This window comes from Balaenoptera ricei, chromosome 3 (genome assembly GCF_028023285.1).
Source record: "Balaenoptera ricei isolate mBalRic1 chromosome 3, mBalRic1.hap2, whole genome shotgun sequence".
NCBI classification, from domain to species: domain Eukaryota; kingdom Metazoa; phylum Chordata; class Mammalia; order Artiodactyla; family Balaenopteridae; genus Balaenoptera; species Balaenoptera ricei.
In genome coordinates this window covers 109,884,656-109,900,861 of record NC_082641.1, presented here as the reverse complement: position 1 = coordinate 109,900,861, position 16,206 = coordinate 109,884,656, and the positions used below count along the sequence as shown (strand labels likewise).

General features: G+C 35.5%; 1 protein-coding gene across 11 annotated transcripts in view; it reads left to right on the top strand.

The window, feature by feature from the left end:
• RAPGEF6 (Rap guanine nucleotide exchange factor 6) overlaps window positions 1–16,206 on the top strand; it is a 235,557-nt gene that overhangs the window by 73,119 nt on the left and 146,232 nt on the right. For all 11 annotated transcript variants that reach the window (XM_059917009.1, XM_059917006.1, XM_059917011.1 and 8 more), the window contains one exon: window positions 12,287–12,430. In XM_059917009.1, the coding sequence (XP_059772992.1) occupies window positions 12,287–12,430 (144 nt within the window). The remainder of the gene's footprint in view (window positions 1–12,286; window positions 12,431–16,206) is intronic.

The following is a 16,206-nucleotide window of genomic DNA, read 5'->3' as shown; positions in this document are numbered from 1 at the left end:
GAACCAAAAGTAATGGGAAAGTCATAAAACTAGTAAGACAGAAAAAAATCCATTACTTCTAAAGGAGCAACAGTAAAACACAGCGGTAATTTTACCTTCATTAGTTAAGGAATTTAAAGATTTTCACACAAAAGCTAAGAAAATTTTTCATCAGTAGACCAGTACTCAGTTTACTAAAAGAACTTTTCAGGCAGGAGAGGATCTCAGATGGAAGCACAGAGATGTGGAACAAAGGACAATGGAAAGAATAAATATATGGGTTTATCTAAATACATGTTGACTACAGGCACACTTTGTTTTATTGCACCTTGCAAATACTTTTTTTTTTTTAAACAAATCAAAGGTTTGTAGCAACTCTACATCAAGCAAGTCTGTTGGTGCCATTATTTATTATTATATTTGTTACAGTGATCTTTGATGTTACTATTATAATTGTTTTGATGCATCATGAGCCACACCCATTTAAGATGGTCGGTAAATGTTGTATGTGTTTTGACTGCTCCACTGACTGGCTGCTCCCCCATCTCTCTTCCTATCCCCAGGCTTCCCTATTCCCTGAGACACAACAATATTGAAATTAGGCTAGTTAATAACTCTACAGTGGCCTCTGAGTGCTCAAGTGAAAGGAAGAGTTGCACATCTCTCAATTTAAATCAAAAGCTAGAAATGATTAAGCTTAGTGAGGAAGGCCTGTTGAAAGCTGAGATAGGCTGAAAGCGAGGCCTCCTGTGCCAAACACTTAACCAAGTTGTGATTGCAAAGGATATGTTTTCGAAGGAAATTAAAAGTGTTACGCCAGTGAACACATGAATGGTAAGGAAGTGAAACAGCTTTATTGCCCAAAGGGTGCAAGTTTTAGTGGTCTGGATTAGAATATCAAACCAGCCACGACATTCCCTTAAGCCAAAACCCAGTCTAGCGCAAGGTCCTAACGGTATTCAATTCTGTGAAGGCTGAAAGAAGTGAGAAAGCTGCAGAAGATAAGTTTGAAGCTAGCAGAGGTTGGTTCATCAGGTTTAAGGAAACAGCACTCTGCCTAATAGACATATAGAGAACACTACATTCATCAATAGTAGAATACATCTGCTGTTCAAGTGCACATGGAATATTTTTAAAAGTTGACCATAGGCGGGACATAAAGCTCAAAAACGAAAAGATTTTAAATTTAACAATTTATAGTTGTTAACCACCATGGAATTAATTTTAAAAAAACAATTACAAAAACACAACTGGGACAAAATACAGCTTTTGAAATTCAGGAGTATACGTTAAATCACTTGTCAAAGAAGAGTCACTATGAAAATGAGAAAATATTTTGAACTGAATGAAGATGGCATATCAAAACATGAAATTCATTTTAAGCCATTCTTACTGAGCAATTTAAGCCTTAATGCTGTTAGAATGAAAGGCTGACCTTAGATGAGTTAAGTATCCACATCAGGAAATTAAAAAGCAGCAAACTATACCAACAGAAATTAGAAGCCAAGCAATAATAAAGGTAAATATAAAAATCAGTGGCATGTCAAACAAACTTAAGAAGAATCAGCAAAGGCAAAAGTTTGTTCTCAGAAAAGAATAATAAAATTGATAAATCCCTGCCAAAAATAATCAAGAACAAAACAGATACTACATAACCAATGTTAGGAGTGAGAAAGGATACAGTACTCTATGGATCTAATGAACTTTAAAAAAAGTAACAAAAGAAAGGATATTATGAAAATTTTAAACAAATAAGTTTGAGATTTTAGAGAGTCAAATTCCTTGAAATACACAGCTTACCAAAACTGGCACACACCCTCACACAAACAAAATCTGCATAATCCAATATATAGAAAGAAAGTGAACCTGTAATTACAGACCTTCCATTTAGAAATTCAGACCCACATGGTTTCACTGGTGAATTTTTCCAAACATTTAAAGAAGAAATACATAAAGTCTAACTGGAAACAGAGAAAAAAAAATTGAATATGTTCCCTGAATGAGCCCAGTTTAATTTTTTTTTTATTGAGATACTAGTGACATATAACATTGTGTGAGAGCCCAGTTTAATTTTGAGAGCAAAACCTAACAAGGATATTACCCAAAAGCAGTATTACAGGTCATTTTTTAAATGAAAATAGATTTTAAAACCTTCAAATATTAGGAAGTCAAATCCGAGTGATACATAAAGAGGATAAAATATCATGAGAAAGTTGAATTTATTTCCATAGTTGCAAGATTGTTATAGTATTTGAAAATCAGTATGATTCATTATATATGTATTTTTTATATAAATTTATTTATTTATTTTTGGCTGTGTTGGGTCTTTGCTGCTGCATGTGGGCTTTCTCTAGTTGTGGCGAGCGGGGGGCTACTCTTCGTTGCAGTGCGCGGGCTTCTCATTTTGGTGGCCTCTCTCACTGCAGAGCACGGGCTCTAGGCGTGCGGGCTTCAGCAGTTGTGGCACGTGGGCTCAGCAGCCGTGGCCTCCGGGCTCCAGAGCACAGGCTCAGCAGCCGTGGCACACGGGCTCAGTCGCTTCGCGGCATGTGGGATACTCCCGGACCAAGGATCGAACCCGTATCGCCTGCATTGGCAGGCGGACTCTCAACCACTGCGCCACCAGGGAAGCCCTGATTCATTATATTAATATAATTAGAGAAAGAGGTCAGATGATCATCTCTATAGATACAAAAAAAAGCATTTGATAATACTCAAAACCCATTCATGAGGATTTTTAAAACTTTTAGCAAGCTAGGAAAAGAGGGAAACTTTCATAATCTTATTAAAGGTATCTGCACAAACCTTACAATAAACATTGAAAACCTTTTCCTGGCATTCGGGAATATGTCAAAGCTCACTCCAAACCCAATGTCTAAAAAGTCCTATATAGTGCATTTAGGCAAGGGGAAAAAGATAGATGAGAAATGAAAATATAAAACTGTCACAAATGATGTGATTTGCATATAGAAAATCCAAAAATAAACTACATGTGAACTTTTAGAATTAATAAGAAATCATTTGAGCAGGGTCACTCGGTACTTGTTCATATACAGAAATCGATGTATTTATATTTATGAACAACAAAATGTTAGAAAAATAAAATTTAGTAAGCAAACCATTTATAAATGTCAAAAACATCCATATACATCAGAATAAATCTAACAAAAGTTATAGGAGACCCCTACATAGAAAACCATAAAACATTTTTGAACTCTTCCTCAGCTCTAGATCAGTTGAAAGAATCAATATTTTTAAGATATAAATTGTCTCCAAATTGATAAAAAAATTAAGTGTAATCCCCATGAAAATCCCAGCAGATTTTCTTATGGAGATCAAGAAATTGACCTGTGACATAAATAAATGTCATATAAGAGAATATATTTACAATAACTACGTAAAATACTTTAGCATAAACTTAAATTTGCAAAGACATTGTTTTTAAGTGCTCCGCAAAAATATAAAATGCAGCTTGAACAAAAAATGAGATATCATGTTCTCAACTAAGGAGTTATCATCATAAAGGTATTCATTTTCTTTAGATTATCTTGTGAATTTAATGAGATTCCCATGAAAAATACCATCAGAATGGTTGTTGTTTTGTGCCTAATACATTTGGAACAGTAAAAAAGCAAGAAGAGCCTGAAAAAACCTGAGAAAGATGAGCTGCTTAGTGGAGCCAAGTAAAGTTTTTAAATACTTAAAATAATTCAAAAAGGAGAAAAATATAATCTCTTAAAAAAAAGTGAATTTATTATATGTAAAATTGTTGGTTTAATTCCCAGGAGTTTTTATTTCTGGTGACTTTAAGAACAATTTTTTTTTTTACTTTTTTATTTATTTATTTTTTGGCTGCGTTGGGTCTTCGTTGCAGTGCGGTGGCTTCTCTTGTTGCGGAACACAGGCTCTAGGTGTGTGGGCTTCAGTAGTTGTGGTTCATGGGCTCAGTAGTTGTGGCTCCCAGGCTCTAGAGTGCAGGCTCAGTAGCTGTGGCGCATGAGCTTAGTTGCTTTGCGGCATGTGGGATCTTCCCGGACCAGGGATCGAATCCATGTTCCCTGCATTGGCAGGCAGATTCTTAACCACTGCGCCACCAGGGGAGCCCTCTGGTGACTTTAAAAGACAATATTTTGTCTTTGCATTTTTAATGGGGTATCTCATGAGGACAGAAAGGGTCAGTAGTTTCATTTTTAGTAGTAATGACAGTATTTTAAAAGTTCTATGTAGATATGTGTGTGTGTGTGGAGACACATTACATATACTTACATGTATGTAACTTATGTAATGATAATTAATATATACTTACATATATAATCTTATATACATAAATCATTAGGAACCGATTATGTAGTATCAGGATGTTGGTGGTAATGTTGATACTGTTAAAGCTATTACATATGTATATATAACATACATGTGTATAGATAACCTAAGTGTATAAAGAGAAACTTTGTTATTAAGATACATTTAATTTAATTGGATGTAATTAAATTTAATTTACAATGATTATAATTAATATAATGTAGTTAATAATATATGTATATATTATTGTCATTAGGAATCATTTTTCCCCACTATAAAAGAAAAAGAGTTGTACAAAATAAAAGATATTAAGTAAAACTCTAAAATTTGAATAGGATATGTCAGCATTTGTCTTAAAAATATTTCCCAAGTTGGTTCACTTTATGAAAAAAATGTATTTCTTAGGGCTGTTCATTGCAAAGGCTTAGAAGCAGCAACAAAAAAGTAGTTTTAGTGATTACTAGTGTTTATAAGAGCCCAGATTATGGTGAGTAAATACTATTTCCCCACTAAAACGATATAAGCCTCCATAAAATAATAGCTTACATCACATGTGGAGCAGGAAATGTATTAGACTAGGATTTCTTGTGTCAGAAAGCAAAGAAATATCAAAAAACTATTGGGAGTCTCTCAAAAGTTCATAACTTAAAACGGTATCTTGAGTATCAAAAAGTACTGTTAAAAATTTTTATCAGCAAAGGTTACTGAAATTGATTAAAAACTTTTTTTCTGCCTTTGTTACAGAGATCTGTGCCCTTTTCTCCTTTGGTCTCTTAATATGATTTATATTAATAGATTTTTATAATATTAAACTACCCTTACATTCCCAGTAAATGCTCAGACTGAGTTATTTGTTATATTTTTCTGAGTTCCTAGGCTTAATTTGATAATTGAGTTTAGGATTCTTGCATTCATTATTTCTTAGATGTTAGCTCGTAATTTAATTTCTAGTACTCTTTTGTCATCTTTGTATCTGGATTCTGTGGGCCTCAGTACTTGGAGGCTGTTAACTAACTCTTTTTCTGCATTTGGTATAAGATTTTTTTTTTTAACCTGAGAAGATTCTTCCGTTTACATTCTTTGTGATTTCTGACAGGTTTGGATTTACTTTTACTTTTTGGATTTACTTTTATGTGCTTTGTATATATTCTACTTTTTTTTTCCTCTTGTTATTTTTACTTTCTATATATAAGATAGTAAGTTCTTTTTTTCCACTCTCAACTCCCTCCCCCAGTACTCCCTTAGATACTGTATTTGGTCTATTCTTTTCTTGCTAGTTCCAGGTTACTTAAAAATAACTGAAGTTAATAAGTAGTAAAGTTGATAAAAGTTTAATGCTGACCACTACATCCAAATGTAATTGCTCTTGACCAGTATTTTAGTTCTACTTACTTATTCCACAAATTTTGTCTTACTTTATTGTTTTATGCAGTTGTTATTTGCTCAGATTTAGCCATGTATTTAGCATTTCTTTGCTTTTAGTTATTTCTTGGATTTGAGACCTTACTTATGGGACCATTTGTGTTATATCTGAGGCACACTCTTTAAATTTTTCTTTAATAAAGGGGTTTTGTTGGTAAACATTTCAACTGGGTGTATTGTTCTTTTTCTTAATTTTGCCTGAAAATGGCTTTATTTTGTATTATTCTTAAGGATTGTTTTGCTATGAATGCAATTTTAGGAGAAAAATCCTTTTTTTTCTTAGCAGTCAGTACATTCTGTTTTGTGGCATCTGTTGTTTTTTGAGAAGTCAGTTATTAATTTAATGCCCTTCCTTTATAGCTGATCTGTCGTTTCCTTCTGGCTGCGTTTAAAGTCTTCTCTTTATCTTTTCTGGTGGATTTGTAGTTGTAGTTTTTAAGTATCCTGAGTTGGATTTGTTGGAGAGCTTTGGGCTGTCTTTTTTTTTTTTAACTAAAAAAATCTCATTTTCTCTTTGGACATTGTCTTCATTTTTCTATTATCATTTTCTTGAACTTTGTTTAAATATATGTTAAATATTTTCAGCTTATTCTCTGTATTTCTTTTTTCTTAATACATTTATTTATTTTATTTTTGAGGGCTGCGTTGGGTCTTCGTTGCTGCGCGTGGACTTTCTCTAGTTGTGGTGAGCGGGGCTACTCTTCATTGTGGTACGTGGGCCTCTCATTGCGGTGGCTTCTCTTGTTGCGGAGCATGGGCTCTAGGCACGCAGGCTTCAGTAGTTGTGGCTTGCGGGCTCTAGAGCGCAGTCTCAGTAGTTGGGGCGCATGGCTTAGTTGCTCCAAGTCATGTGAAATCTTCCCAGACCAGGGCTCGAACCCATGTCCCTTGCATTGGCAGGCGGATTCTTAACCAATGCACCACGAGGGAAGTCCTATTCTCTATATTTCTTAAGATTTTTTTCTTGTTTTTCATCTCATCCTGACTTTGTGGTGCATACTCTTTTATTTTTTTAAGCTCTGTTTTCCCAATTCACTAATCCTCTTTTTAGTTATATCTTAATACACCATTTAATTCCTTCATTTTTCTTTTTTACTTTCTCTCTCTTCCTCTCTCACTGCCCCTCTTTCACTTTGGGTAATTTCTGTTGACCTATGTTTAAGTTCATTGATTCTTAACTTGATGGTATCCGGTCTACTGATGAGCTTATCAAAGGCATTCTTCATCTTTAGTACCATGTTTTTTGTTTCTGACATTTTCACTTTACTCTAATACTTTTCTTATGTCTGCTCCATCTGTCTAGTTATATTGTCCACCTTTTCTGCTGAAACATTACCATATTATAGTTGTTTTAAATTCTGTCTGATATTCATCTGGGTCATCTTTTAATTTTCAGGGATTGCTCTGTTGATTGCTTTGTCTCTTGGCAGTGGATTGGGTGTTTTTTTTTTAATCCTTTTTATTTTTATGTGAGTCGTTATTTTGTATTTGATACTAGATATTGTATGTAGAGCAATAAAGACAGAGGGTAGACAGTGTTTAGGCCTGGAGATGAACACACCTCTTCTGCTAGAATTGAGTTAGTTTTGGATTTTTGTTGTTGTTATTGTTACCTTCAGCACACCATCAAATTCCTCTAGTGTTACTTTGTGCTTAGGGGTGGGACTGGTTTTTAGGAAGATTTTTCTAAGTGTTCCTGTTCCACCCTCAGTTTTAGGCCTTCTCTGTGCTCTTGTGTTTCAGACAGGATATATTTCCATGTTCTCATCCCTCTTTCGAAGGTAGATGGCTCTTTCTTGTTACTCTCTATTTGCTAGCCTGGCAGTGGGGAGGGAGGGCACTTGGGGAGGAATTTTTTTTTTTTTGTCCTGGTAAATCCTTACCTGTTTGGTTGCTATTTATAATCTCTGGCTCATTTTCAAGTTTCTTTTTGTTTAAAGTTTTTTTTTTATTATTATAGCTTTATATTTTCTGATACTTCCAATATTGGAATATTTGCAGGTGTGATTGTGCTACCTTTTTTCTGTCCATTATTGCTCATTATGTCTCTCGTGATTGGGTTTTGTTGTTGTTGGGGCTGTTGGTTTTTTGTTTTTGGGTTTTTTTTTTTTTTGGTATATTTGTACATGACTTCATATGTGTTGAACTTTGGGTGTGGGAATTCCTTGAGGTTTGGGTTAAAGTTGCATTCTTGCAAAGAGGTTTTAGATTTGTTTTTGCCAGTTGCATGTATGTTTTTAGTCCTGAACTTCTTTAAATTTTTTTATGCGCTTAAGGTATTATGAATTGAAACTACAGACCTGCATGAAGGATGGCTTCTGTTTTGAATTTCCTCCACCCCCAGCAGTCCTTTTCTCAGTGCTAAGCAAGTTTTCTTCCTCTCCCTTCTGCAAGATGGGCTTAAACCTTGCAGTGAGGGTGTAGCTCTTTGGAATGAGTAAGTCTCCTTTGGATTCCCTGCCTTTGTTGGATTCTCTATTTTATTTCCTATCTCTCTCGTTCCCTACAACCATCAAAGTGGAAGGTCTTGTCTCCAAAGTTGAGAAATCATCTGGTAGATTGGGGCTTTGTTGCTATCCTACTTCCTGGCATTTTGCTTTCACTTCTTTCTTTGCATTTGGATTCCTTACTTTTCTGCCATTTCAGTATGTGTTTATGAGGTTTCATTTTTAAAATTTAACCTCACATTTCAGTTGTAATCAGCAGGAGCTTTACTAAGGGTGCCTAATCCTTTATCCATTGTTTGGTTTTTCCTTTCATTTGGTACTTTTCCCCACATTTTTTTTTTTTTAAACCCAGATTTATAGAATTGCCATTACATGATGCTATCTTTTTTTTTTTTTTTAATTTACTTTTGTCTGTGTTGGGTCTTCGTTTCTGTGCGAGGGCTTTCTCTAGTTGCGGCAAGAGGGGGCCACTCTTCATCGCGGTGCGCGGGCCTTACACTATCGCAGCCTCTCTTGTTGCGGAGAACAGGCTCCAGACGCGCAGGCTCAGTAATTGTGGCTCACGGGCCCAGTTGCTCTGTGGCATGTGGGATCTTCCCAGACCAGGGCTCGAACCCATGTCCCCTGCATTAGCAGGCAGATTCTCAACCACTGCGCCACCAGGGAAGCCCTCCCCACATTTTTAAGGCTAGAAACTCCTTTCCTAAATTTAATTTGCTACTGTTTCTATTTTGAAAAACCTTTATTGTTTAAATCTCTGCTTTTTCTCAATGAATGGTAGCTGTTGAAAGAGCTAAGAATATGGATATGATACTGGAATTTTACCTAAAGTAAATAATCTAGTTCATCCTGTGGGATAGGGCAGTATGAAGGAGATGAACTTCTTAGTCACACTTGGTTTTTGTTTTTTAAATATTCATTCATTCATTCATTTATTTATTTTTGGCTGCACCGGGTCTTAGTTGTGGCAGGTGGGATCTTCGTTGCAGCATGTGGGATCTTTAGTTGCGGCTTGCATGCGGGATCTAGTTCCCCAACCAAGGATCGAACCTGGGCCCCCTACATTGAGAGTGCACAGTCTTAGCCACTGGACCACCAGGGAAGTCCCCACACTTGGTTTTTGAATTGTTACTCACCCACTTCTGTGAAATACTTAAGTTTTATGAGGCTCTGCACCATCCGTTAACACAGAAAGAGTAGCTATGTTGTGAGCCTTAAAGGACATAAGTAATAGTTTCTGGTACTTGGCCTAGCGTAGTGATTTAGAAAATACAGTGGTTCTCCCATCATTTTTTAGAAAAGGAAATTGAATCTAAAGGGGTTGACATGTATTTGCTTCCTATACAAAATTCTGTAGTTTTAAGTTGGAAATCAAGCCCCTGTCTCTTCTGGATTTTACTTTTCAGAAGAGTAATATTCAGTAACTTACTCTGCCTGCCTGTATATTTCTTGAGTATCTTATACATACTTCCAAGGGCTTAAGATATTTGGGGAGAAAGAAAGAATTTAATGTAATGCCCATTTTGGCAAATGTTTTGAATAAGTGAACAAAGATGAATGTAAATACAATGCACTTCCTATACTAGGGAGCTTGTAGTGAGGTAAGCTTATCTAATAATTATGGCCAGTATGCTTAGTGCTATAGAAGGGGTAGCACCTACCTCTTGAGGCAGAGGTAGGGTTGTTTGAACTGGGTCATGAGGTATGTGTAGGATGCTGAGATGTTAGCAAAGGAGGAATGGGCTTTTAGGCAGAAATAATGCATATGTATGTAAAGGCCTGAAGGCAGTCCTGTTTATGAGAAGCCCAGGTTGTGTGTACACAGTAAAGCAGTCAAAAGGAATGTCTCTTGTGGTTATGGAAGAGATGGCAGTTGAGATGTGTCTTAAATGATTGGTAGTGTTTCAGCATATGAAGATAACATGGATAAGATAACAGAAATTGAGGAAATAAGTAGTTACTTAGCAGAATGTAAGTTATTTATGTATAGGGACCCATGAATAGTCACATTGACTTGGCTGCCACTTACTCTTGAACTCTCAAACCTACAGAACAGCTTAGACATCAACTCTTTCTGAGAAATCATCAGGAAATTTTGCATATCTCATTAGAGCTTTTATGTGAGAGGATTTTTTGTGGGGAGGAGGATACGGGAGCAGTTTTTCCAGGCTTCCATGTATAAGATAAAGTGATAAAAATATTTTGGGAAGGGAGCATGTATGACTTGGAATATCAAATATAATAGTTTAAAATTTATTTGGTAACCATTAGAGGTCCATTGTAGCATTTTGAACAGGAGACCTGACATAATGATGATTTATCTGACCATGCCGGATGGAATTGGAGAGGAACATGACAGAAGCAGCAAGTTCAGGACTGAAGTGATTAAGACTTGAATAAAGAATGGTGGTAATGGGAATGAAAGAAAAGGCATTGTGAAAGGGATTTCTAAACAAAGATTTGACAGGTTCTAAGAAATGATTGAAGATAAGATATGGAAGACAAGCAGGGGAATTGGAAATGTTGGAATTTCATACTTGGGTGACTAGGAAATTTTTGATATCAGCAAGAGATATGACATTAGCAGGAAAAGTAGTTGAGGGAGAAAGCTGAAATTACCATTTGTTATTTATTGGATGTGAGGTTAATTATAAAGTCTACTTTAGAGCATGTCAATATTCCTTTGTAAAAGTAATTTCTAAAAATTATGGTATACTCTGTCATTAGATAGGAAAGGTAGTCTTTTTTTTCCTTCTAGTTTTATTGAGATATAATTTACATACAGCACTGTATCAGTTTAAGGCATAATGGTTTGACTTACATACATCATGAAGTGATAAATCACAGTAAGTTTAGTGACCAACAGTCATCTCATATAGATAGAAAATTAAAGAAATAGAAAAAAATTATTTTTCTTGTGATGAGAACACTTAGGATTTGCTCTCTTAACAACTTTCATATATAACATATAACAGTGTTAATTATATTTATCATGTTGACATTACATCCCTAGTACTTATTTGTCTTATAACTGGAAGTTTGTACCTTCTGACTGCCTTCATCCAATTCCTGCTCCCCTCAGCCCCCACCTCTGGGAACCATAAATCTGATCTCTTTTTCTATAAGTTTCTTTGTTTTTGAAGTGTAATTGACCCAGAACACTATGTTAGTTCCTTTTACCCAAAGTAGTGATTTGGTATTTCTATACATTTCAAAATGATCACCACAATAAGTCCGGTTACCATCTGTCATCATACAAAGATACTGATATTATATAACTATTGACTATATTCCTCACGCTGTATATTTCATATCCATGACTCATTTATTTTACAGCTGGAAGTTTGTACCTGTTAATCTCCCTCACCTATTTCTTTCCTCCCCCTACCCCCCCTCCCCTGGCAATGTAGTCTTGTATCAGTAGCATAAGTTTTGGAAACAGGCCTGTATGCCAGGTCACCTTTAATAAGTATCACTGTTGTGAGACTGAAAAGTCGCTGATCTTTTTGGATTTTACTTTGTTCGTGTATAAACTAGTAATAGTAATACCTGATTACAGGGCTGTTGTATAAACTAAGTAGTATAATATATATCCATGCTGTCCTATTTTAAGCCCTCAATAAATGTTAGTTTTCCCTTCTTCCTTAGAAGATGCCAGCCTTATTTATTCTTGACTATTTTCACACATTAAGATGGACATCAAAGAATAATGCATAAAGCATTTTTGTTTCACTGTTTAGCAATTCACTGAAGTCATAACCATAATTGTTTGCCAAATAAAATATGTGTATAATCACGCAGTTTGTAATTAGACTAACTCAGAAGTTGTAATTATTGAATGTGTAGGTGTAGTTAGCAGCCTTCATTTCTGGTACATGACTTTACTTAGAGGATGTATGTTTATGTGAGCAAGAGAGACTATTTCCTGGAAGGAAACCGTGGTCTCCAGATCTTTATAATAACGTCACCTTTAGTCTTTTTGAAGTCATGAGCATTGTCCTATACAGACTGTTTTCTTGAGGCAGTTTCTTGCAAGTAGTAAATGAAGCCTCCTTATGTGCCTGTTAAAACTCCATAGACTGTCAGTAATATGGAAAAATTGGATGTTTAATCAGGAATGTGAACATGTGTTTCAGGTAGAGAATTCCAAAGATAATGAAGATAGTATTCTACAAAGAGAAGTTCCTGCCAGACAGTCTCGACGAAGGTTTCGGAAAATTAACTGTAAAGGAGAACGCCAAACTATTACTGATGATGTGGACATTAACAGCTATCTTTCTGTGAGTATATTTAGGAACATTTCATGGGTATTTCTTAGTTCATATTCAGTATACTTAATTTACATATGTATATATATTTTAACATCCTTATTGGAGTATAATTGCTTTACAATGGTGTGCTAGTTTCTGCTTTATAACAAAGTGAATCAGCTATACATATACTTATATCCCCATATCTCCTCCCTCTTGCTTCTCCCTCCCATCCACCTTATCCCATCTCTCTAGGTGGTCACAAAGCACTGAGCTGATCTCCCAGTGCTATGTGGCTACTTCCCACTAGCTATCTATTTTACATTTGGTAGTGTATATATGTCCATGCCACTCTCTCACTTCATCCCAGCATACCCTTCCCCCTCCCTGTGTCCTCAAGTCCATTCTGTATGTCTGCATCTTTATTCCTGTCCTACCCCTAGGTTCTTCAGAACCTTTTTTTTGTTTAACATTCCATATATATGTGTTAGCATATGGTATTTGTTTTTCTCTTTCTGACTTACTTCACTCTGTATGACAGACTCTAACTCCATCCACCTCACTACAAATAACTCCATTTCATTTCTTTTTATGGCTGAGTAATATTCCATTGTATATATGTGCCACATCTTCTTTATCCATTCATCCGATGATGGACACTTAGGTTGCTTCCATGGCCTGGCTATTGTAAATAGAGCTGCAATGAACATTGTGGTACATGACTCTTTTTGAATTATGGTTTTCTCAGGGTGCCCAGTAGTGGGATTGCTGGGTTGTATGGTAGTTCTATTTTTAGTTTATTAAGGAACCTCCATACTGTTCTCCATAGTGACTGTATCAATTTACATTCCCACCAACAGTGCAAGAGGGTTCCCTTTTCTCCACACCCTCTCCAGCATTTATTGTTTCTAGATTTTTTGATGATGGCCATTCTGACTGGTGTGAGATGATATCTCATTGTAGTTTTGATTTGCATTTCTCTAATGATTAATGATGTTGAGCATTCTTTCATGTGTTTGTTGGCAATCTGTATATCTTCTTTGGAGAAATGTCTGTTTAGATCTTCTGCCCATTTTTTGATTGGGTTGTTTGTTTTTTTGATATTGAGCTGCATGAGCTGCTTGTAAATTTTGGAGATTAATCCTTTGTCTGTTGCTTCATTTGCAAATATTTTCTCCCATTCTGAGGGTTGTCTTTTCATCTTGTTTATTTTTTCCTTTGCTGTGCAAAAGCTTTTAGGTTTCATTAGGTCCCATTAGTTTATTTTTGTTATTATTTCCATTTCTCTAGGAGGTGGGTCAGATAGGATCTTGCTGTGATTTATGTCATAGAGTGTTTTGCCTATGTTTTCCTCTAAGAGTTTGATAGTGTCTGGCCTTACATTTAGGTCTTTAATCCATTTTGAGTTTATTTTTGTGTATGGTGTTAGGGAGTGTTCTGATTTCATTCTTCTACATGTAGCTGTCCAGTTTTCCCAGCACCACTTATTGAGGAGGCTGTCTTTTCTCTACTGTATATTCATGCATCCTTTATCAAAGATAAGGCAATCATATGTGCGTGGGTTTATCTCTGGACTTTCTATCCTGTTCCATTGATCTATATTTCTGTTTTTGTGCCAGTGCCTTACTGTCTTGATTACTGTAGCTTTGTAGTATAGTCTGAAGTCTGGGAGCCTAATTCCTGCAGCTCCATTTTTCATTCTCAAGATTGCTTTGGCTACTCGGGGTCTTTTGTGTTTCCATACAAACTGAAATTTTTTGTTCTAGTTCTGTGAAAAATGCCATTGGTAGTTTGATAGGGATTGCATTGAATCTGTAGATTGCTTTGGGTAGTATAGTCCTTTTCACAATGTTGATTCCTCCAATCCAAGAACATGGTATATCTCTCCATCTGTTTGTATCATCTTTAATTTCTTTCATCAGTGTCTTATAGTTTTCTGCATACAGGTCTTTTTTCTCCATAGGTAGTTTTATTCCTAGGTATTTTATTCTTTTTGTTGCAGTCTTAAATGGGAGTGTTTCCTTAATTTCTGTTTCAGATTTTTCATCATTAGTGTATAGAAATGCAAGAGATTTCTGTGCATTAATTTTGTATCCTGCTACTTTACCAGATTCATTGATTAGCTGTAGTAGTTTTCTGGTAGCATCTTTAGGATTCTCTGTGTATAGTATCATGTCATCTGCAAACAGTGAGAGCTTTACTTCTTCTTTTCCAATTTGGATTCCTTTTATTTCTTTTTCTTCTCTGATTGCTGTGCCTAAAACTTCCAAACGTATGTTGAATAATAACGGTGAGAGTGGAAAACCTTTTCTTGTTCCTGATCTTAGAGGCAGTAGTTTCAGTTTTTCACCATTGAAAACGATGTTGGCTGTGGGTTTGTCATATATGGCCTTTATTATGTTGAGGTAAGTTCCCTCTATGCCTGCTTTCTGGATGGTTTTTATCATAAATTGGTGTTGAATTTTGTCAAAAGCTTTTTCTGCATCTATTGAGATTATCATATGGTTTTTCTCCTTCAATTTATTAATATGGTGTATCACATTGATTGATTTGCGTATATTGAAGAATCCTTGCATTCTGGGATAAACCCCACTTGATCATGGTGTATGATTCTTTTAATGTGCTGTTGGATTCTGTTTGCTAGTATTTTGTTGAGGATTTTTACGTCTGTGTTCATCAGTGATATTGGCCTGTAGTTTTCTTTCTTTGTGACATCTTTGTCTGGTTTGGCTATCAGGGTGATGGTGGCCTCATAGAATGAGTTTGGGAGTGTTCCTCCCTCTGCTATATTTTGGAAGAGTTTGAGAAGGATAGCTGTTGACTTTTCTCTAAATGTTTGATAGAATTTGCCTGTGAAGTCATCTGGTTCTGGGCTTTTGTTTGTTGGAAGATTTTTAATTACAGTCTCAATTTCAGTGCTTGTGATTGGTCTGCTTATATTTTGTTTTTTCTTGGTTCAGTCTCGGAAGGTTGTGCATTTCTAAGCGTTTGTCCATTTCTTCCAGATTATCCATTTTATTGGCATAGAGTTGCTTGTAGTAATCTCTCATGATCTTTTGTATTTCTGCAGTGTCTGTTGTTACTTCTCCTTTTTCATTGCTAATTCTGTTGATTTGGGTCTTCTGCCTTTTTTTCTTGATGAGTCTGGCTAATGGTTTATCAATTTTTTTAATCTTCTCAAAGAACCAGCTTTTAGTTTTATTGATCTTTGCTATTTTTTCCATCATTTCTTTTTCATTTATTTCTGATCTGATCTTTATGATTTCTCTCCTTCTGCTAACTTTGGGGTTTTTTGTTCTTCTTTCTCTAATTGCTTTAGGTGTAAGGTTAGGTTGTTTATTTGAGATATTTCTTGTTTTTTGAGGTAGGATTGTATTGTTATAAACTTCCCTCTTAGAACTGCTTTTGCTGCATCCCATAGGTTTTGGGTCATCGTGTTTTCATTGTCATTTGTTTCTAGGTATTTTTTAATTTCCTCCTTGATTCCTTCAGTGATCTCTTGGTTATTTAATGTATTGTTTAGCCTCCATGTGTTTATAGTTTATACAGGTTTTTTCCTGCAGTTGATATCTAGTCTCTTAGTGTTGTGGTCGGAAAAGGTACTTGATACGATTTCAATTTTCTTAAATTTACCAAGGCTTGATTTGTGACCCAAGATATGATCTATCCTGGAGAATGTTCCATGAGCACTTGAGAAGAAAGTGTATTCTGTTGTTTTTGGATGGAATGTCCTATAAATATCAATTAAGTCCATCTTGCTTAATGTATCATTTAAAGTTTGTGTTTCCTTATTTATTTTTCTTTTG